The 23,013-nt window shown below is 43.4% G+C and overlaps 1 protein-coding gene and 1 pseudogene across 4 annotated transcripts in view; one reads left to right on the plus strand and one right to left on the minus strand.

The window, feature by feature from the left end:
* Window positions 1–13,585: 13,585 nt before the first annotated feature.
* The window catches only part of LOC103240604 (coiled-coil domain-containing protein 162), a 28,626-nt gene continuing 19,198 nt past the window's right edge, over window positions 13,586–23,013 (plus strand). For 2 of the 4 annotated variants that reach the window (XM_008007391.3, XM_038001033.2), the window contains exon 1: window positions 16,791–18,734. In XM_008007391.3, coding sequence (XP_008005582.3) covers window positions 18,441–18,734 — 294 coding nt within the window. In that variant the 5' untranslated portion in view covers window positions 16,791–18,440. Of the gene's footprint in view, window positions 15,395–16,790; window positions 18,735–18,757; window positions 19,042–23,013 lie in introns of those variants that run through there. The other 2 variants (XM_038001034.2, XM_038001035.2) reach the window with 2 other exon arrangements.
* LOC119625216 (ribosomal protein uL30-like) lies at window positions 16,804–17,542 on the minus strand (annotated as a pseudogene).

The following is a 23,013-nucleotide window of genomic DNA, read 5'->3' on the forward strand; positions in this document are numbered from 1 at the left end:
GACTTCCACAGGCCCTAACACTTTTACCTTTGTGGGCTCCTCCCTCCGCCATGAAAAACCATTAAAAGTTATATTTTAACATTGTGCTAGTACAAAGAAAAAGATATTAAAATCATATATTAAGGCATTTTCTTTAGCCTAAAAGGTCATTTTTTCTGATTAAAAAAAAAAATAAGGCATTTCGTGAGCCCTAGGCACGGTGCCTCCTCTGCCCGAGCCATTAAGTCAGCCCTGAATGCTACTAATACCACTACTATTATTGCCTACAAGTTGAGGTCTGTTCAGATTGCTTTTGATGTATTCATTTATTTAGTCCTCACAATAATTCCATGAGATAGGTAGTTTCATTGTTCTCATTTTATAGTTAAGAATACTAAGGCTTAAAAAGGTTAAGTAACATGGCCAAAGTCACGTGGGTAATGAGGAGACCACCTCAGACTCCAACCCAACGTTCTGGTCCTGGAGCTCCCTCATCCTCTTCTCTACTAGGTTGCTCCATTCCTCACCCTCTCCCTAGGAAAACTCATCCACTTTTATAACTTTGATGACATTGACATGCCATGATCCAAATCTATATGTCTAGCCCAAATATCAATCCTATCAGACTCACATGTTCAATTGCCTGCTGGATATCTCCACTTATTCCATCTCAGAGATAGTGTGTCCTAAGCTAAGGTCATCTTACTCCCTAAATCTTGCCCCTCCCCCGTAGTCTCTGTCAGATGGTCAAGCCAAAAACTCTGAGCACCATCTTTGACTTCTGTCCCACACCCCACAACCAGTCACCAAGTTTTACTATCAATTATTTTAATATCTTTCAAGTTTGTCTTCTTTCTCTGTTCTCCCACAGTACCCACTTCTATGAGTCCAAACCATCATCATCCCTGATCACTAGGCTATGATCGTGACCTCCAGTTGGATTCCGTACACTTACTCTCACCTCTTTCCAATCCATTCACCAGGGTAATATTTTTAAATGCAAGCCTGATTATGTCACTTCCTTCACTACAACTCTTCAATGGATTCCAGATGCCCTGAGAAAAGTCCAAATGCTTTCATCAGCCCCTCGTGACTTGACTCCTGCCAATATCAATGTCTTTCGATTTGTCAAATGCACCATACTCTCCTCTGTACTTCTCCCAAGCTGGTCCCTCTAGTGGAAAACTTCCCTCTCCCTTTTTCTGTTTCATCACCTGATTAACTCTTATCCTTACTTAGTTATCCTTCAGATTTCCACTTCAAAACCACTCTCTTTAGGAAGCTTTTTCTGATCATTCACCCTTACCCCCGATGCTTCTCTGTGCCAATTAGAGTGCTTCTGGTGCAAGTAACAGGCTGTCCCATTAGCTATAACTTAAATTAGGGAAGCATATTAATCCTCCATAATAAGAAGTCTAGAAGGAGGCAGTTCAGGTTGGTGTAGCCCCTCAACAGTGACTTCAAGGACTCAAGCTCTGCCATGTAGCTGTGTTGGCAAACATCTCCCTCATTTTTGTAAGATAAAAACCCCGAGCAAAAAAGCTTTCTCCTTGGAGATCTATCTTTTTATCAAGGAGGGGAATATTTTCTAGAAGCCCCCCAGTATGATCATTTGCAAAGCTGGGTATAGACCAAATTGTGCCAAGATCAAAAAACATGCTGGGCCCTCAGGTCCTTCTGTTTGCCATTTTTTGGCCCTGTCTGTGATGGATTACCATCTTTTCCTGACATTCCCCACATCCTCCACCTTGTTATTTATCTTGGCTCCTGTTCCTTCTTTTGTCTTTTAAATTAAAGCACGTAGGTAGAAAAGACTTCTCATCATATGAACATATTAACAAACAAGTTTGCTTTAAAACTATTATTTAATTAATTTTATTTCATGTGTTTTTATTTAGGAGTATTTAGCTATTCATAGACAATAGGAAGCAGCAGAATTTATACTGCCCTGAGAGCCAGGACTCCTGAGTTCCTGCCCCAGTTATGCCACAAGTTTTTTGGTCTCACTAGGCCTCAGTCTCCAAGGCTCCAAAGTAAAGGTGATGAATTGGCTCAGGGCTTTTAAAATTATGGTCCAAGGAGCCCTGGGGTTCCTAAGAGACACCTTGGGGCTTCTTGAGCTGGGGGTGGCGTGCAATTACATGGCCTCCAGGCTGTCCCCTTCATGTCACCATGCTTGTCCTTGGTCTGTTGAATATTTGGGCCAGTGCATAAGAATTCATTTGATGAAAGAGCTCTGAGGATAAAATGAAATCTGGAAATCCATGCACTAGCTGATTGTTGGGGGGCAGGCTACAAGACTGAGGAGTTACCAGCAATCTATAGGAACTCACTCTCCCCTGGGTCTTGCTTATCAATTCTTCCTTGGACAATTTGACCAACGCTCTTCCTAGCAGGCAGGCTTTTCCTTATGTATGTTAATACCACTGCTCTAGGATCCAGTTATACCAGGTTGTTCTTCCTGTTTCTAGCCAGGAAACTTGAGTGTCTCAGGTGCTGTCACCTAAATGCTCTTTAAGCCTCTTTTTATCATAACATCATGGGATTTGCCATCCTGGTCTGCCAAGAAGAGCTCCTTTTTCTGTGACTGAGACACTGTGGACAGGCAGTGGGCCTGAATCTGGTCCTCATTTTGTTCCTCACTCTGGGTGACCTTGGCCCTCAGACTGCTGGCTATAGGACAGCAGGACAAACAAGGACCTGAATACCTTGTTTCCTCTACATCCTGCAGGGTTCATAGCAGCCCCTCCACAATTATTTACTTAAGGAAAGCACCAATGAATAAATGAAGAAATCATAATTTTAAAGTAATCTTTCTTATTGAATGATAAATTCTAATTAAGAGAAATGTTTCCTGCCTAACTTCTAAAAGAGGAGAAGAAACAGGAGGTAGGATAAACTTAAATTTCCATTTCTTTACCCGTAAGATGGGTAAAATCCTCAAAGGAAAGTTACTTCATGGCTCCACCATGATGGGAACTTTAATCTCAGGTGTATTGAAGAGTACTTTCCAGAATGCAGAGGGAAAACACAAAAGGCTCAGTTTTTCAAAGGCGGATAAAACGTTAGTATGCAAGTAAGAGAGTTTTCAAAATGAATGGTTCCAGACCCAAGCAAGCAGAAAGCTGCAGTCGATACATTCCTATCCTTTCCATAAACTGTTCATGAAGGATGGTCAACCTCCCTCAACTCTACATGTGCTGTAGGCCTGTGAACCATTCCTCCTGGGGAAAAAGTTAATTCTCCAAAGACTTTGTTTTGCACAAGCTGCATGTAAAAGGTTAGCCTGTGTTGGTTCATGATCAGTAAAGAAGGATTTCCATAATGCTTTCAGCCAGATTGGTCCAAAGTGCCAGGATTCAGAAGTCAGTTCCGAAACAGCCCAAAAGCCTCCAAGTTGCTGGAGGGCCCGTGTGATGCGGTGATGTCCCTTGCTTTGCTGAGATCATTTCTGATACTGTGGAAGCAGATGGAAGTGCTAAAGGAGCACTGGGGCCGACTCAAGCTGCAAGGCCAGGATATCAGCTCTGTCTCTCTCCACAAACAGTTTTCAGAGCTCTACGAGTGAGTGTTGCTGAGGCTGAAATTCATGGCCATGACTAGAACCTTGGGGATGGCAGCTTCCTGCCCCTTTATCTGAGGGCGAGATTTGGTCCATGAATCCTAACATGACCCATTAGACCCATGGGCTGAGTCTCTGAGTGCTTGTGGCACTGCAGCCAGAGATATACAGATGGCACCTGGGGCACAGGTCTGGGGAATGGGAGGCATGCTAGCAGCTGCAGGCCCTGGCTCGAATGACGTAGCTGGCTGGGAAGGCGTGTTGCTTTTGCCATGTGTCTGTTCACAAACATTTACTAAGCACTCCCGTACACCCTGGGCCTTACTAAGCCTAAGAATGTTTGCTTTAGGCCGGCGTGGTGGCTCACGGCTGTAATCCCAGCACTTTGGGGGGTTGAGGCGGGTGGATTACCTGAGGTCAGAAGTTTGAGACCAGCCTGGCCAACATGGTGGAACCCTGTCTCTACTAAAAATACAAAAAATTAGCCGGATGTGATGGTGGGTACCTGTAATCCCAGCTACTCGGGAGGCTCAGGCAGGAGAATGGTTTGAACCCAGGAGGCAGAGGTTGCAGTGAGCCGAGATCACACCATTGCATTCCAGCCTGGGCAACAAGAGTGAAACTCTGTCTCAAAAAACAAAAACAAACAACAACAACAACAGAAAGTTGGTATAGCCAGATTGTTTATCTTGTGAAATTATTATAGTCAGTGTCCCTGATAACTAGGAAATGTGAAGACTTGTCAATATTTTGAAGAGTGAGGACTGAGATTATATGCACCCAATGGGAAAAAGCCTCATGATTTCACGTGGCTAAGAAATGATAACTGTGGTGAATTTAGATGTTGATATATCTGTGAATGGGTTAGGATACTGATGATAGGAAAGATAAAATGAATGAAAATAATTATCAGAGAATTAAAATGAGAAAAAAATATGTTTGCTAATTTCTGTCTTTCTTCTTTAATAGAACTGACATTCTCTACCCCAGCATGAAAGCTATAGCTAGGCAGATGGGGAAAGAAGATGAATTTGAAGGATTTATAGTAAATAATCAGTCTGTTCTTCCCCCCAGTGGAGCCTCAGAAATTGAAATAAAAACTCACCAGGTATGCAGGATATATTTTAAATTTGCCTTTGAAAACGTCCTTTATGGCATTAGCATGTAAAACTACAGACATACCAAAATGGTATTTTTTCTAAGAAGCTAAGTGTAAATTGCAGAGTTGCAAATCATTGAATGGGCTGGAGGGAGGGCAGGACTAAGTATTTAAAGGCGTGTGGGGCTTTGATGAAACAAATTACTTCCCTTAATGTTCCTGTTCTATAAGTTTGGATTTTTATCATTTTGATTTTCCTCAAATTGATGTGTACCTTCATAAGAATGATGATAGAAAACATAACCACTATCTTAAGCATAAAATTTAGCATGCAGGTAGCCACATGGAAATAAAATATTTTTAAAAGCTCCCTGTAATTGTTTTTCTGAGAATAAGAAAATGCCCACTCGATATGTGTAAGATGATCTGTGTGGAGAAGTTGTTTTCCCGAGTCTTTGTTCAGCTTGGTCCTGGGACTCAAGCTTTCTGTGGCTGGGCTTATTGTACCAGGCAAGCAAAGCCTCGGCTGTTTGGTTGTCAATGCAGAGATGCCCATCCGCTGAGCAACAAGGAGAAGTCAGCCCCTGTCAGGCCCCAGTGCCAAGCTCACTGCTTACCCTTCTAAGCCCTATTCCTTTCCAGCACCTGGGGGCCTTCAACAGGGAGAAACATGCGCTCTGCAAGCGTAATAGATTGAGTAAGGGCTCACAGTTTTTGGAAGACTTTTCTATTGGTCCTACATGGAGTTTTAAATCTTGTAAAATCTTCCTTGGTATCTAAATCAAGTTTTATACCTGAGGGCTTCTTCTTTTTTTTTTTTTGAGATGGAGTCCTGCTCTGTTGCTCAGGCTAGAGTGCAGTGGCACGATCTCGGCTCACTGCAACCTCCGCCTCTCAGGTTCAAGCAATTCTCCTGCCTCAGCCTCCCAAGTAGCTGGGATTACAGGTGCCCAGCTAATTTTTTTATTTTTAATAGAGATGGGGTTTCACCATCTTGGCTAGGCTGGTCTTGAATTCCTGACCTTGTGATCCACCCGCCTCTGCCTCCCAAACTCCTGACCTCGTGATCTAACCACCTCGGCCTCCCAAAGTGCTGGGATTACAGGCATGAGCCATCGCGCCCAGCTGAGAGCTTCTCTTATATGAGAACTCACAAAATCCTAGCCACATTTAGAGACTCCAAAAGACATGAGGTCACCCCAGGTATTGAACACTTTGCAATTTAGCAAAACTTGGTTTGAAAAAAAGATTCTATTTTATCAATGAGGATGTGAACCAGGAAGAATAGGTGTTGTTCTCCAGAGAGGTACATCTGTGCCCCCAGAAGCACTTGGGAGACCTAGAAGGGAAGCGTTCCTTCTTTCTCGGGAGAGTAGCTGAGGGGCAGGCCCTAGCTCAAAGCCCTTCTGCAGGAATATGACACGGGACCCAAAATATAAGCTGAATGTAGAGAGTGACCCTCAACCTATGCTTACTCTAGCTTCAAAAACTTCTGGAAAATTTTGAAATTCATATGATCCAACAGGTACTAAGAAAAGTTAACAGAGAGATGACACTGCTTTTATCAGAAAAGTCCAAGAAGGAGTGTTCTCTCCCTACAGGTAAAGTACATTTATTTTGTTACTTCACAAAATAATTTCCTAATTACGAAAGCAATTCATGTATTGACATTTGTTGTAAAAACAAGCAAAAACCAAAAAATCAGTGCAATGCCCAGAACATGATATAAAAATGACTTTTTACACCTTGACCCTGTGCAATGAAAAGGCGAGCCTCTCCCCAGCTGGGCGTCTCTAACTGCCACCAGAGAGCTGAGTGTGGCTGAGCTCTAGTTATAGAACTTACAACAAGACACAAAGCACTTTGGTATATTTCTTTCCCTGTACAATGGCTTTTTTTAAAAAAATAGAAAACATAGTTTCAACTCTACTGATTAACTCGTAACTGAAATACAGTTGAAATGAAGGGAAAACCTAAAGCCTTTCTTATTTGTAACATACATAAGTTATGATGTGTCAAATTCGTAAATGTAGGGTGTGAAGGCAATCAGAATGGTTTCCTTCCATCTGAGGCCCAAACTTGAGGCCACTTCATGGGCATGTGACGCGCAGGATGCAGAGGGGCACTTGGGGTTTCATGTTCTGTGGTCACTATCCTGAAACTTTTAATGGTTTAACTTTGAATTGTTCAAAGTTACAATTCCAGGTACCTAAGGTGGGCAGGAGGCTTGTCCTCACTGAGCTACCCGTTGAACACATGGTGTTGCTACCAGCCTGGGACCCCTGAGATGCTGCTGGGTACACACGCCTGACCTTGACCCTCCCCGCACCCAGAGGGGAGGGGAACCTTGGCACAGGGAGGGTCAAGGTCAGGCCTGTGCACCCAGCAGCATCTCAGGGGTCTTAAGCTGGCAGCACCGCCATGTGTTCAATGGGTAGCTTGGTGAGGGCAAGCCTCCTGCCCACCTTGGGTACCTAGAATCTCCCAGGACAGAGGTTGCAGTACTCTTGGGGGTTGCCTTTCCACGGTGGATTGGGGTGGTGGGAACGGGAGATGCCTGACTCAACTTCTCATCCCCAGGCAGGGCCTGGTGCCTCAGTCTGGTGACTGGTGGGTCATGCATATTCACACACTGAGTCACAGGTGGGGCCACTGGATGCTTATGGGGGTCTCACTTGCCCTGCACGTATTCCCATGACCAAGAGAGCGCAATGTTAAAAGCGAATAAAAACACCATGACAGGTCAAGAGAGAGACTGAAGAAGAAAGGGAAAAGGTTTATCTTTTAATACCTGTGTGACACTTTTTCCTGCTTTTTGAACAAGAGGTCCTACATTTTTATTTTGCACCAGGCCCCTGCATTATGTAGCTAGTCCTGTCTGAGCTATAATATCTGTTCCTAACTTTGAATATTCTGTAGGAAATTCATAACCTTTGAGCTAGGGAGGAGTTGTCTGACTACGAACTTAAATTAGGTTTTCCTTTTGAGACAAAGTCCACAGACATTGTAATGTTAATTAATAACCTCTGTCCTCACCTAAGACATAGTCATTTTATTAGTGCTTCGAGTAACTGAATTCTGTAAACAGGGCCCTGTGCAATGAAAGTGCGAGCCCCTCCCCAGCTGGGTGTCTCTAATGCCACCAGAGAGCTGAGTGTGGTTGAGCTCTAGTTACAGAACATTCAACAAGACACAAAGCGCCTGTTGTTTGTGCTGTGTTTGCTGCATCCAGGCGGCTCCCTTCCGATTCCTTGGAGAAAATCCACAAGCCTGCAGCAGGTGCAACCATCTGCACATGTTGGGGCCGTGGTTCCTATGAGACACCCGGGGTGAGGGTCTGTGGGGAAGCGTCTTTGCTTTGTGGTTGTACTGCTGTGTGCAGGGTGCCTGTCAGCTGTGCTTGCAAAGGGCCTTCAATGCAGTGGGGGGCAGGCAGAGGGGAGGGGTAGAGTTATTTTTAACAGTGGCAAGGTTGATATTACAAAGCCTCACCTTGGATGGAGTGCGCTGGCCAATTCTAAACTCTTGTTTGATTCTATACTTATAAGACTTTTAAACTCCATGCCAATATCGAAGGGGAAGGGTTGTTGTTTCTGGTTCCATTTTGTTTTTTTCTTTGGTCTGTCAGGCATGACTTGGTGTGGAGACCTGGATCTCCACCTCTACTGAGTTCTCCTAATTCAAGTGATTGAGTCCTCATTGTGTGCCAAGGTGCTTTGGTATACACTTCTTCGTGTCATCTTCCTGAGACTGCTGTGGGCTTGGTGCCTTCAAAGAAGGCAATAACATATTGGAATCCCCACCTACCTATGGTTTATCTTGGCAGCAAGAAGTAGCCATAGTGAACAGGGCTTCCAAGCAGGGGCCACCTCTTCATGCAGAGATCACCCTTTGTGGCCAAGGTTAGCTTGGGACTGGAGGTTTCTCCAGAGGAAGTTAGGAATGGAGAGTATTGAGAACCAGGGGGACAGCAAAAGCCCTTATCCTTTTCCTCAGGGTCTTCTCCTTCCCTATGGGCTGACTGACTGTAGTGTTGACATTTATATCTGACAAAAAGAAACCCTGAGCCAGGTATGGTGGCACACTCCTGGAGCCCAGAAGCACCTGGGAGGCTGAGGCAGGTGGATCACTTGAGTTCAGGAATTTGAGACCAGCCTGAGCAACATGGTAAAACCCTGACTCTACAAAAAGTGAAAAAAAATTTAGCTGGGTGTGGCAGTGCACACCTGTAGTTCCAGCTACTCAGGATGCTGAGGTGGGAGGATTGCTTGAGCCTGGGATGTTGAGGCTGCAGTGAGCCAAGATCGTGCCACTATACTCCAGCCTGAGTGACAGAGCAAGACTCTGTACAAAAAGAAAAAAAAAAAAAAGGAACCCTGGAATACTTCTCTCCCTCTCCCTCCTTCCTTCTCCCTCACCTTGTTTTGGAGCTTGATCATACAGCTTCTGAATGAGTTTCCGGTTTGTCATTGAGCCTCTGAGGATGTGGCATCCAGACCTGGCCCTGGTGCTAGGTCTCGGTAGCTGAACTAGTAGCCCCCTGAAAACTATCTAAAGTAGCTCCAGACATCTTTGTTCAACCCCCGGGGCTTATCTTAGCAGAGATGGCCCCATTGGTTCACAAAGATTCTGCCATCCCTCATCTTTGATGTTTTGGCATTGCAGTGATTTTTAGTTGATTTTCTAATTTTCTCTGAGCAGTTATAAGGCCAGCAGTCTTCAAAGTAGAATGCATATATCACAGGGGTGTGGGAAGAAAATATTAGAACTTCTAAATAGATTAGAGCCATATGTAAGGAGTCACATGCACACTCTACATTGAGGTGTCCTGAAGTGACCATGGGCAGGCAATCCACAAGTAATGAGAAAATAGTAGAGGTGACACTTCTAATCCTAGTGCATGCTTATCCTCAGCCACATTATGAGGTCAGAAAATATAATCTAATCATATCTGATAAGAAGATAGACAATAAATTTTTCTTTTTTTTTGAGACAGTATCTCACGCTGCCACCCAGACTGGAGTTCAGTGGTGCCACCATAGCTCACTGCAGCCTTGAACTCCTGGGCTCAAACGATCCTCCTACCTCAGCCTTCCAAGTTGCTAGAATCACCAGTGCACACCACCATGCCCAACTAATTTTTTTTTTTTTTTTTTTTTTTTTTTTTTTTTGAGACGGAGTCTCGCTCTGTCGCCCAGGCTGGAGTGCAGTGGCGCAATCTCGGCTCACTGCAAGCTCCGCCTCCCGGGTTCACGCCATTCTCCTGCCTCAGCCTCCCGGGTAGCTGGGACTACAGGCGCCCGCCACTGCGCCCGGCTAATTTTTTTCTATTTTTTAGTAGAGACAGGGTTTCACCATGGTCTCGATCTCCTGACCTTGTGATCCGCCCGCCTCGGCCTCCCAAAGTGCTGGGATTACAGGCGTGAGCCACCGCGCCCGGCCTACTAATTTTTTAAAATTTTTTGTAGAGCCATCCTCTTGCTGTGTTGCCCAGGCTGGTCTTGAACTCTTCGAGTGATCTTCCCACCTCTGCCTCCCAAAGTGCTGAGATTATAGGTGTAAGCCACCTGCCTGGCAGACAAAAAAAATTGTAAAAAGTCAAGGAAACTATTGGGAATGTGGATTGAGATCCATTCTCATTGTTGAAGAATCCTACCCTAAGTATATCATGCTTTGTGATATTCACTATTGGTAGTATTGTAGGTAGTTATAAATACACATAAATAAAATAAAATATAAAATATATGAAAATAACAGTATAGGATAATAAATATAATCAAAATGTAAGTATACATATATTATTAAAGGTGAGATATCGACAATGTTTTGCTTCAAGAGAGCATAATCAAAACAGTTCTTAGAAGAGCATCGTGTCAGCCAGCATTTCCCCAGCAGTGCCATGGAACACAAGTTCCTCAAGACATTAAAGCAGTAGTTCTCCCAACCCTTTTTTGCTAACAGGCTTCTGGGTGACCTGACGCTTTCCATTCTCCTGGTAACATGAGCCAGCAAAGTGCTCACTAATCACAGTTTTTGGGTTGCATGTGTTTTACCTAGCATCACGAATCATTGTTTGCTCCAAACCTGTTTGTGCCTGTTTTAACTGTCATTGTGTTGAGATAATTTAATTAAAAACTATGTAAACCAGTGTAATAGGAATACAGAAAGAAAGAGATCTGTTGATTCTAGAAAAACTCAATTGGAATTGATCATCTGTAGCACATCTAGTCAGTGAAACATTATCAAGCATTAAAAAGAAATGAGCTGTCAAGCCATGAACAGACATGGAAGAGGCTTAAATGCATATTACTAAGTGAAAGAAGCCAATTTGAAAAGGCAACATATTGTATGATTACAAATACGACGTTCTGGAAAAGGTGAAACTATGGAGAGAGTAAAAAATCAGTGCCTGCCACCATTTAGGAAGGTAGGAAGGAGGAATAGGCAGAGCACAGAGGATTTGGGGGCAGTGAAACTATTCTGTATGATACTAACATGGTGTATCCATGTCATTATACATTGTCCAAGCCCATAGGATGTAGGACACTAGGAGTAAACCATAATGCAAACTATAGGCTTTGGATGATAATGACATGTCAATGTAGGTTCACTGATGGTAACAAATGCACCCTCTGGGGCAGGACATTTATGGTAGAGAATGTGTGTGAGGACTGGGAGCTTATAGGCCCTCTCAATACATTCCCTCCATTTTGCTATGAACCTAAAATTGCTCTTAAAAAATTAAATGTATTTGAAAAAGAAAATAAAGTAAAATGCCCAGGCGTGGTGGCTCACACCTGTGATCCCAGCACTTTGTCTTGGCCAGCATGGTCAAACTCTGTCTCTACTTAAAATACAAAAATTAGCCAGGCATGGTGGCAGGCACCTGTAACCCCAGCTATTCAAGAGGCTGAGGCAGTGGGCCGAGACTGTGCCATTGTACTCCAGCTTGGGCAACAAGAGCAAAACTCCGTCTCAAAAAAAAAAAAAAAAAAGAAAAAGAAAAAGTAAAAAAAAAAATTATGTTGAAAGGATTTGGAAAACCTCAATAAAAGGCTAGTTGTGTAGAAAAAGAAAAGTTATCAAATTGGTTATGAGACAGATGACTGAAAAGACTAGGTAAAATTGTGAAATTGTGTAAAATGATGTGTTTGGATTTCCATGATCTTTAAGTTTTCTCTCTCTAAAATCAAACAAACAAAACTAGAAACTATCAACCACAGTTTATAGAAGAAAGATGGTGCAGAACTTCAGTCAGTGGGTACTTACAATGAAGAGGCCTAGGCTGTATGTTGGATGACTGGCAGATGTTTGTAAATTTACGTAATTTTTAGTTAAATAAAATGTGTTAGATAGTACATGTTATGTGTAAAGCATTCTCTGCTTTAACTGACTTTTTTTTTTTTTTTTTTTTTTTTATTAACCAACTAACTCTTAGTCTTGATTGCATTGGATAGGAGGATTTCTACCATGTTTTTCAGGGTTGGTGGAGAAGAGTTTTGTTCACTTGTCTTTTGTTCAAAATAATTTTGGGAAACTCAGGGTAAATAATGCTAAACAGTTTCCTCTACTCTAGAGCCTTTACTATCCAACTATGCACTGTGTATCTCCAAAGGAGAGAGAATATGCAATGTTTTAAATTTTTTATTTTATTTACTTCTTTATTTATTTAACCACAAAACCTTTTTCTCTCCTTGGAAACATTTGTTATCAACGCAAAGAATTAGTGCTCTGGGGAGCAGTTTGAAAACCACAGGAGTGTAAGATGCATACATACACTGCAATAAGGCTTTCAACCTACCCACTTACTGGGGCACCCCAGCTGGTTGGGAGAACAGCCTTGATTTGCAGTTGTATGCCTTCAAGTCTCAGTTCTGCCTTGGTTTGGGACCCAGGAACCACTGAAGCACCAAAGGCTGGTGGTTATAGGCACCAAAGGTTAGGGAAGTAGAATGTTACCCAGCCAAGATGTCCTTCCTAGAGGGAGGAGGCTGGGGGTGGTGTGCAGAGAGGGAAAGAGGGGAAGTGGTTTGGCTAACAGGAAGTCAAAGTTTCCTCTAGTCAAATGACCTGAACAGAGTGAGAGGAGAAAATGGAGTCCTAATTCAACCTCCAGTATACTGTCTCCTTCCTACTTCCATGCTTCTGTCAAAAACTGCTGCCTCCTCTTAAAGAAACCATGACCAAACACACAGTGAAAATGAGACCCATTTGGAGACAGCCAACTCCTCTTTTCCAGGAATTGTTTCTTTTGGATGGATTCCGCTTTCCCTGGCTCCCTGACTTCTGCCTGGAGATGCAAATGCATGTCTGAACCTGAATTCACAAGCAAGGAGAGTGCGCGGCCCAGCGCTCTGTTAAGTTTTCCCTTCAGCTGAGTGCAGAGCTAAACCCCAAACCAGCTCACTGGGGATTTGCCAGGTGAGGGTCCCCAAACTAGAAGTGTACAACAGATGTGGTCTCTCACCAGGCTTATCTGTGAGCTGGAGACCTGCCACAACAGCACCCTGGAAAGATATCCAACTTCTCATCTGAAATACACATGAGCCCTGTCTTGTCATAGCTTAGACTTTTAAAAAGTCTTAAACATCTTAAGAAGTGTCAATTGCTGGGCACATTAACTCTTGGATTTTGCATTTCATCTGTACTGGGACAGTGCTGATATGTCTTCTGGCCTTTATTTCCTAAAGGAAAAGCAAAAACAGATTTATATGTTTATTACGGAAAGTAGTCAGTTGTTGAAGAAACGTAGAATCCCATTTTCAAAACCAGGACTTGGCCGTAAATAGTATAGGTACAAATACCAGAGCTTCTGACTCTGTTGTGCCCACATTTCTGGGTGGACTGTGCTAGGTGTTTCGTCTTGGGGGCACTGAGCCTCCTGTCAGTAAATTGAGTGTGCAGGTAGGAAGTCTTATCTGAAATTAGAAACAGCTAGGGTGGGAGCAGGCTGGCAGGTATCCTGCTGATGACCAGCACCCCCCATTAACAGAAAATAGAACAAGGTGGAGCTTGGCTCCTAAGTCCAACTCCACAGATCTCTTCCTTTCAGTATCCCCCGGGACCACCACGAGGAGGTAGGCCCTATCCAGCCAGTTCTTACCAATATAATTAACATGTACATGTGCTTTTACTCTTCCATGTGAATGGAAGTCAAGCAGTGCTGACATTCTCACATCGTTCCACCACTGTAATGTTATTTTTAAATATCTTATTTTTAACAGATAATATATGCACATGGTTCCAAACTCAAAATGATGAAAAATATACATTTAGAGTCTTGTTGTCACCATGAACCCCCTTGCACCCTAGTCTGCTGCCTGTATGTAACCACTTTCGTTAGCTTTCTATATGTCCTTTCAGTGTTGCTTTGTGCATATATTCATTCTTTAATTCAATGACTATTCAATAAATATTTACATTCTTTCATTATAGGAACTATTCCATGTCCTAGGCTACTATATTTTAGGAAATATTTTAGGAATATATTCTTCCTTTCATTAAGCAAAAATTCTTATTTTCATTGAGTTTATAATCTAGGAAGGGGTAGACAACAAGCGATAACATAAGAAAGAAGAAAATAATGGAGTAAGGAAGGGTGGTGTTGCGGAGGTTTGAAGGGGGCCCATTGCAATTTTAAATAGGGTGATTAGGGTAGACCTCACTGAGTGATGTTTTGAGCAAAAGTTTGTAATAAGGTGAGGAATTGAGCTATGAGGGTATCTAAAGGAAGAGCATTTCAGACAGAAGGAACAAGCCATACAAAGGCCCTATGCAGAGCATGCCTATTATATTCAAGGAATAGCAAGGACCTAAGTGTGGCTGGAGTGGAGACCATGAGGGAGAGAAAGTAGTAAGCGTTGAAGTCAGAGAGGGAGGGGGAAGGAGGCAGACCATGCAAGACCTTTTGAGGCTTTTGTGTTTACTCCAAATGCAGTGGGGACACCGTCTCAGATTTTGAACATCATAATCTGGCTTATATTTTGACAGAATGTCTCTGGCTAAGGTGTGGAGAATAGGCTGTGAAGGAAGAAAGGGTGAAAGAAGAAAGAAGCTGGTGTGGAGGTTATTGCAATTACTGAAGAAAGGAGTGATGGTGGTTCAAAGTTGGGAGCAATGGAAATACTGAGTGGTCAGACTCTGGGCTTGTTGTGAAGTAGGCACTAATAGGTTGAGTATTATTAAGTGTGTGAGAAAGAGAAGAGCCAGTTATGACTCCAGTGTTTTCAATTGGGAAGATAGAATTTCTATCAACTGAGAGGAAAACTGTGAAACAAGTTAGGGAGGGAAGATTGGGAATTTGATTATGCACAAATTAAGTTTTAAATGCCTTTTAGACATCCAAGAAGACATGCCAAGTGAGTATTGGATCTAAATTTGCCAGTTGTCAGGATATGAATGCTATTTAGCTGTGAGACGAGATGAGAACAGCAAGGGAATGAATATATATAGAAGTGAGGAGGTGGACCACGGCTGAAACCTGGGACACTCTAATGTTAACAGCTGGGGGTGGCAGGAGAGGAGAAATAGCAAAAGACATCTAGAAGGAATAGAAGGAACAAACAGTGAGTTAGGAAAACTAGGGCACCGCAGTGTCCCAATGCCTAGTGAAGGAGATTTCTCAAGCAGGAGGAAGTGACAAATTGTGTGAAATGCTGTTGGTAGTTGAGTAAAACCACTAGCTTTAGCCACATGAAGATCACTGGTGTTTGTGACAAAATCAGTTCCAGTAAAGCGGTGGAAGTGAAAACCAGGTAAGTGGGGTTAAGAGGGAATTGGTAAGACATCAAGGGCAGTTTAAGTGTAGACTTCTCTTTCTGGGAGTTTTGCTACAAAAGGATACAAAGAAATGAGGCAGTAGCTGATGGGTGAAGTGGGGTCAAGAGAAAGGTTTTTGTGAGATGGGAGAAATAAGCTGTACTATTGTGAGTGATCCAGGAAAGAGGGGAGAAATGATGATAGAGAAGAAAGGGGAGTTTCTGGAGTAGTAATCCTAGTAGGTTTGAGGGAATATCCTCCCCTTTTATTATCATCGTAGTTATCTTTCTTATAAAATGTGTCGCTTTATGGCCACTGTTCTGCACCTTGCCTTTTTCATTTAACGATTTGTGCTTCTTTTCATAACAGTATATGGAGAATTTTTCTTTTTTTCACAACTGCATACTATTTCATTGGAAGGGTAGGCCATAGTTTAAATAACTACACCCTGAAGGGTGGACACTTGTGTGTTTCCAAGCTTTTGCTGCCATAACCAATGTTCCTCTGAATAACTGGTTATTTTCTTTAACATTTTTATTTTATTTTAATTTTATTTAATTAATTAATTAATTAATTAATTTTTTTTTTTTTGGCAGAGACAAGTGAACATTTATTTTTGTGAGTTTCTTCCTATGTGTATTCCAAGTCTTTTTCAAAACAAGGCCCCAGGAATCTCCAGAATCAATTATGTCTCTGGGCTTGGTCGACTGCTGTGGGAGTCTTAGGGAGCCTTGTACAGATGCTAGAGTTACTCATTTACCAACATTAAATCCTAGGATAGAAGATGCAGCAAAGCAGGACTCCTTCCTCCATGGAATGTGCTGATTTCAGATGGGGCAGCAGCCAATGCAGAAAACACTAAAATTTTTTCTTGGAGCTCGATTGTGATGAGAGGTGCTTGCCATGAACATAAGCTACTGTCTTTTGTTTTTTGGGTTGTTTTTTGTTGTTGTTGTTGTTTTGTTTTTCTGAGATGGAGTTTCGCTCTTGTTGCAAAGGCTGGAGTGCAGTGGCGCGATCTTGACTCACAGCAACCTCCGCCTCCCGGGTTCAAGTGATTCTCCTGCCTCAGCCTCCCGTGTAGCTGGGATTATAGGTATGCGCCATCATGCCCAGCTAATTTTCGTGTTTTTAATAGAGACAGGGTTTCTTCATGTTGGTCAGGCTGATGTTGAACTCCCGACCTCAGGTGATCTGCCTGCCTCAGTCTCCCAAAATGTTGGAATTACAGGCGTGAGCCACCATGCCCGGCCAGCTACTGGCTTTTCTTTGGCGCTTCCTTTCCAGTTTTGAAGATAAAGCAGGAAATAATCTTATCTGAAGATACTTGATAAAAATTCCCAAAAAACAAAAACACATGCTCCCACTTCACTGACAAAAATGTACTGCAGTTTGACACCTGGGTCTAGTTCAGCTGGCAGATGAGCTGATTGATGTGTTCATCTCAATAGCCGGGTATGCCCATCTCCTTGAGGAAGCCCACTCTATTTTAGGTAGCATTACAGGCCACGGAGAGGTGGAAAGGGTGCAAGAACTATGAGATCTCCTGGAAATGCTTCCCTGGGAAGGCAATTTCATGAATGGGGTCTTCCAAGCAAATGATGCCAAACTTCCCCAGGTGCTCCTCAATCACTGTGTTGCCTGTCAGAGGGATGGCCTTATTCTTGACCTCAGATTGTCCATGTTTCAAAATGAGTTCCCGGACAGACTTCAGATTTGAAATCCCCAGGTCACATAAGGTTCCACTATTCACAGCATTTTTAGGTTCTGGGAGGTTACTTTTACAAAGACACCACTGAAAATTTTGTTAGGCGAAGTATTGCAATGGTTCTCTGTACCAGTAAACTCACACCATTAATCCTTTCGATGCATTCAACAAAGGCCAAGAAAGGTTTATCTGGCAATTCCAAGGCGTGAAGTTTCACTTCTAGTTGTCTGAGATGCACCTTGTCACGTTTCTGCCGCCAGGAATCATGTAGGAATGATTCCAGTCATTTAAACCTGAGGCCTTTTCCTTTCCTCTGCTCCTTCTTTGCCAAAAGTGCCTGCTTTGACTGGGTGGCTTTGAGGGCTTGATAAGCCTTCCTCTTTTTCAGGAGGTTTTCTGGAACCAAAGGGGTTTTTCTTTGCTCTTGTTCTGCCATCTTTCTAGTGTTGCAGCTACTGATCACATGCAACCCCTTTAAATTTTTCTTTTACAACGAGGGTCTCAACCTGTTTCCCAGGCTGGAGTGCAGTGATGTAATCATGGTTCACTGTAACCTTGACCTCCTGGGCTCAAGGGATTCTCCCACCTCAGCTTCCCAAGTAGCTAGGACTACAGGCATGCACCACCTCGCCTGTCTATTTTAAATGTTTTGTGGAGATGGAGTCTCACTATGTTGCCCTGGCTGAACTCCTGGCCTCAGGGGAACTTTGTACATGCCTCATCCCATCTGGGTCAGCCATACTGCTGCTTCAATCTTGGAGCTAAAGTTCAGTCTGTCAACATTTCTAACCTGTAACTCTATCTTCTCTCTTCTAAAGAAGGAGAATTTCCTCTCCTTTTTTATTACTATATATTCAAGTTAATTTTGCCCTCTAGCATTAGGAACTTAAGCAGATAAATATCTCTTCATTTATTTATGATCATTGTTTTAGACCAAAATAATTGGCAGATACATAGAAGGCCTTAGTAAAAATAAACATCATGTAGGATTAATACTAATATTTGATTTTGGGTTTTTAGTTATGGTAATGGAATATTGTTCCCTGGATTTCATAGGTGCTCTTCCAAATCTTTGCATTAGGAGTCAGGTGAGAGATCTTCCTAGTTCCCATGTTCCAGAGGGTCCTGGATCCCCAGTTACCCAACCCCCATTAGTTTTTGCATACAGTTGACCTTTGAACAACATGGTTTGAACTGTGCAGGTCCACTGATACACAGATTTTTTTCGACCAGACAAGGATAGAAAATACAGCATTCGGGATGTGAAAACCATGTGTGCAGAGGGCAGATATTTGTCTCCACGAGTTCCCCAGGGCTGACGGCAGGACTCGAATATGCATGGATTCAGGATCCGAGGGTGTTCCTGGAAACAATCCCCAGCGCCCTGCATGTATCAAGGCACAGCTGAGTTTGGAAACAGCTTATGGTGTCCCGTGTTCTGTCTCAGAGTCGCCATTTTACAGCCATCAATGACAGCACAATGTTTTGTGATACGTGCTGGCATGTTTTTCCCCCTAGATCTCTGGAAACACCAAGTCATGAAAGAAAACTTTTCAGTCTCAAGACCACAAATAGTTGAAAAATTTAGACAGAGATTAATGCAGAATTATCAGGATGATGGAGTAGAGGTATGTATTGAGAATTAGTCATTCTGTTGGTTTTTATAACATCATCCCAAACAAGGAAAACTTTCTCATTTAACTGCTCTCCTAATGCTTCCCTTATTCCCTAAGAATGCTTATATGAATACTGAGGCTAAGCCCAAAATAGAGCAATTGTTAGCTGTTTGTTTTTTTCCTTTATTTATTTATTTATTTTTTTAGACAGAGTCTTCCAGGCTTGAGTATACTGGCACGATCTCAGCTCACTGCAACCTCTGCCTCCCAGGTTCAAACGATTCTCCTGCCTCAGCCTCCTGAGTAGCTGGGACCACAGGTATGTGCCACCACACCCAGCTAATTTTTGTGTATTTTTAGTAGAGACAGGGTTTCACCAAGTTGGCCAGACTGGTCTCGAACTCCTGACCTCAGATGATCCACCTGCCTTGGCCTACTAAAGTGCTGGGATTACAGGTGTGAGCCACCATGCCCAGCTATAATCATTAGTTTTTAATTTTGGGAAAAAATTGATTTCTAGTAAAGATCTGAGTCATTAGAATATATATGTTGGCAAATTTCAAATTTGGTCAATTTTTTAAAGTAACCTTGGAGTTTATGAATGAGTTGATTTTTAGCAACATATTCTGTTGTTGATTTGTTAGTATGAAAAGCCTAAGTGAGGAGAACCAAAATAGCCTGTAATGCTGTTACCTAGAAAACATGAAAATGTAGCATATGAAAAAAAGCCAACAGCACAGAAAGGTATCATTTTCACCCATCTCCATGCCACCATCTCCAGCTTCCTCTCTGCAAAGGAAGCCAGCTTCAGCAATCTGTGTGTGTCCTTCCAGAAAAAATATTCGAATCCATAACAACTCTATATATTATATTAAATGATAATATACATTTAATACATGCACACACACATATACACAGTCCTTGGGTTTTGAAACATGTTTATTCTTGTCAGGAAGTGCCTTGCTAAATCAAATCAACCCACTGAAAAGACAGGATAAGAGAGTAGACATGGATATTTGACTGTAACAGAGTTTTGAGGAGTGTTAACAAGTGCTTTTAGGTAACTGTGAATCCAGTTTCCTGTGAAACTCAACCATTTAAAGAAATTTGACTTGACAAAACGTACTTCATTTTTTAAAATGCCTTCTCCAAACTTCCATTTTTCCAAGTTCTTCAGATGTTCTCCATTATTTTCTAATACACATCTCAGTTCTTATGAGGTAGAAAATTCACAAGCTTGGTTGGGGATACATTTTTCCTCAGAACTTGATGACTTACATGTATTAGTTTAAGCTTTCAATCATAAACAAACATGATACTGGATACTCTGAGTGGGTGAAGTAGTTTCCCATCCTTGAGACAAGGAAGTGGTTAGGGTGGGACATATCAGAAAAAAGGGTGGAAAAAATTTGTCACTCACCTTACAAAGAAAGGAAATTCTGGCCGGATGCGATGGCTCATGCCTATAATCCCAGCACTTTGGGAGGCCAAAGTGGGCAGGTCACTTGAGGCCAGGAGTTCAAGACCAGCCTGGCCAACATGGTGAAACCCTGTCTCTACTAAATATACAAAAATTAGCCGGGTGTGGTGGCACGTGCCTGTAGTCCCAGCTATTTGGGAGACTGAGGCAAGAGAATTGCTTGAACCCGGGAGGTGGAAGTTGCAATGAGCCGAGATTGTGCCATGGCACTCCAGCCTGGGCGATAGGGTGAGAATCCATCTTAAAAAAAAAAAAAAGGAAATTCTGATACATTGATACATGCTACAGTGTGGATGAACCTTGAGGACATTATTGCTAAGTGAAATCAGCCACTCACAAAAGCACAAATACTCTATGATTCTACTTCTATGGGGTACCTAGAGTAGCCAAATTCAGAAAGACAGAAAGGATGGTGGTTGCCAGGGTCTGAGAGGAAGGAATAGGTCATTATTGTTTATCGGATACAGAGTTTTCGTTTTACAAGATGAAGAGTTCTGGCGGTAGATGGTGGTGATGGTTGCACAGCAATGTGAATATACTTAATGCCATTGAACTGTACCTTTAAAAATGATATAGTGGCAACTTTTATGTTTAACACGATAAAGACAACAGTTTTGTAACTCAAGTTCTTCTCATTTCTTATCTGTATGCTTCACCCCAACATTGAGGTCTTGTGGGAAAGAAGCATGGATGTCAGTAGGCAGGGCAAACCCATATCAGGTATACCCCACACTCTGGGCACACTTGAAGAGGATGGTGTCAGCCTGCCAGTGTCTTGAAGTCAGGGTCCTCAGGATGCTCCAGCCCCTCCAAAGTCTGTGCCTGGTAGGCTTCTAGCCTCTTCTGGACCATCTGCAGTGACAGTGAACTTACTCTTCCAGCCACTCCCCCGTCTCCATCATAGAGATAGTGCAGTCTTGGCTCACTGCAGCCTCTACCTCCTGTGTTCAAATGATGCTCCTGCTTCAGCCTCCCAAGTAGTTAGGATTACAGGCACATGCCACCGCACCTGGCTAATTTTTATATTTTTAGTAGAGATGGGGTTTCACCATGTTGCCCGGGCTGGTCTTGAATTCCTGACCTCCAGTGATCTGCCCGCCTCAGCTTCCCACAGTGCTGGGATTACGGGTGTGAGCCACTGCTCCCCAGCCCACTGAAGTGTTTTGTCAGCAGAAGTGGGTATTTTAGAAACATCTTCAAAATACCTCATGTGTGCCTGATATTTAACAAATTGTTACAAGGGATTCCAAGATGAAGCAAACCACAGAAACTCAATTGCTGCTGGCAGGCTTTAGGGCTAGACTTTGGCCATAACAAGGCCCAGTGCTTGCCATGCTGCACCCCAGGCTGGTTCTCTTGAAGAATCCCTGGGGCAATCTGCTGCTCTTCTACCCAGTGCCATCCATCATGGTTCAGGTTTGAATGGTGGTGACAGAACAGCCCAGTGGAAGGCGGTGCTGCTTACTGGGCAAAACTGGGCCAATAATCTGAGTCTGCAGCTCTTATGCCAGCAAGGGTTTCAGAGAAGAAACTGGCCAATGGTACCCACTCACGCTGCATTTTGACACAAGCACAGCTGACATTTACACTGACCCAGGGAGGCAGGGTAAGTTGCAGAGCAGGTTTTAGGAAATAAATTGCCCTGAGAGCCCAGAGAAGCCTGAGCCCACGGAAGCCACAACGGCTGCTTCATGTGCTGCTTCCAGAAGGCCGAGTGCACAGGGCTAGCATCAATGGCAGATGGCCAGGGAACAGGAGCTGGCCTGACCCCAGAAGTGTCACAGATAAAATTCACGTTACAGTGTAGGCTGGGTCCTAGACTTGGCCCCATAAAATTTCTCACCCCCCATCCCTGCAGATAGATACACACACAGAGACACACTCATTGATGCACAGAGGGACAAACACACTCGCATAGATATGCAGGTCCTAGTTGGGTAAGTCTGTCCTACCTTCCAAATATTAGCTCCCATTTCTCTCCAGAACCTAAATCTAAGACTGCCTTGGAAAGTTGGGCTGTTCCTTAATTGCCAACTCTTCAAAAAGCATGCCCAATCTCCTGGAGAAAGGGAGTGAGTGGAATTGCCTAGAGAATGAGCTGTGTGGCCCTTAGACTAGAGCAAGAGAAGCCCCTGCCAGATACCCCATATAGCAGAGGGCCCCTCTCTGGCCTTTCTCCAGCTATGACCTTCCTCACAAGGTAAGAAATGCCCTGGGCCATAGGGATATGTCCGCTCAGAGCCCTCACCTTCATTTTAGACCATGCTCCAAGTACCTGGGACCTGGAATTCCCTGAGTCCATGGCCTGAATGGGCATCTTCCCTGGATCACCCTCCCCAGAGTGAGAGTGGACCTCATCACTAGTGTGCACACCCCTGGCCTGGAAGTGACCAAGGAGCAACTGGGAGTGTGGATGGAGTTTGGACATGCGGGTTAGGATGTCCGCTCACAGGCATGTGAAGACCTCACAGCATGATGTGAGGCGAGAGCTGGGAAGAGAAGGGGGCCACACAGTAAACTATAGGTTGGGGACCAGCTCTCGCCATGTGTCCCTACTTCAGCACAGAACTGAGAGTAGTCGACTGGGCGTGGTAGCTCACACCTATAATCCTAGCACTTTGGGAGGCCGAGGTGGGTGGATCACCTGAGGTCAGGAGTTTGAGACCGGCCTGGCCAACATGGTGAAACCCCGTCTCTACTAAAAATACAAAAATTAGCCGGGCGTGGTGGTGCACCCCTATAATCCTAGCTACTTGGAAGGCTAAGGTGGGAGAATTGCTTGAACTTGGGAGGCCAAGTCTGCAGTGAGCT

This window comes from Chlorocebus sabaeus, chromosome 13 (genome assembly GCF_047675955.1).
Source record: "Chlorocebus sabaeus isolate Y175 chromosome 13, mChlSab1.0.hap1, whole genome shotgun sequence".
NCBI lineage: Eukaryota > Metazoa > Chordata > Mammalia > Primates > Cercopithecidae > Chlorocebus > Chlorocebus sabaeus.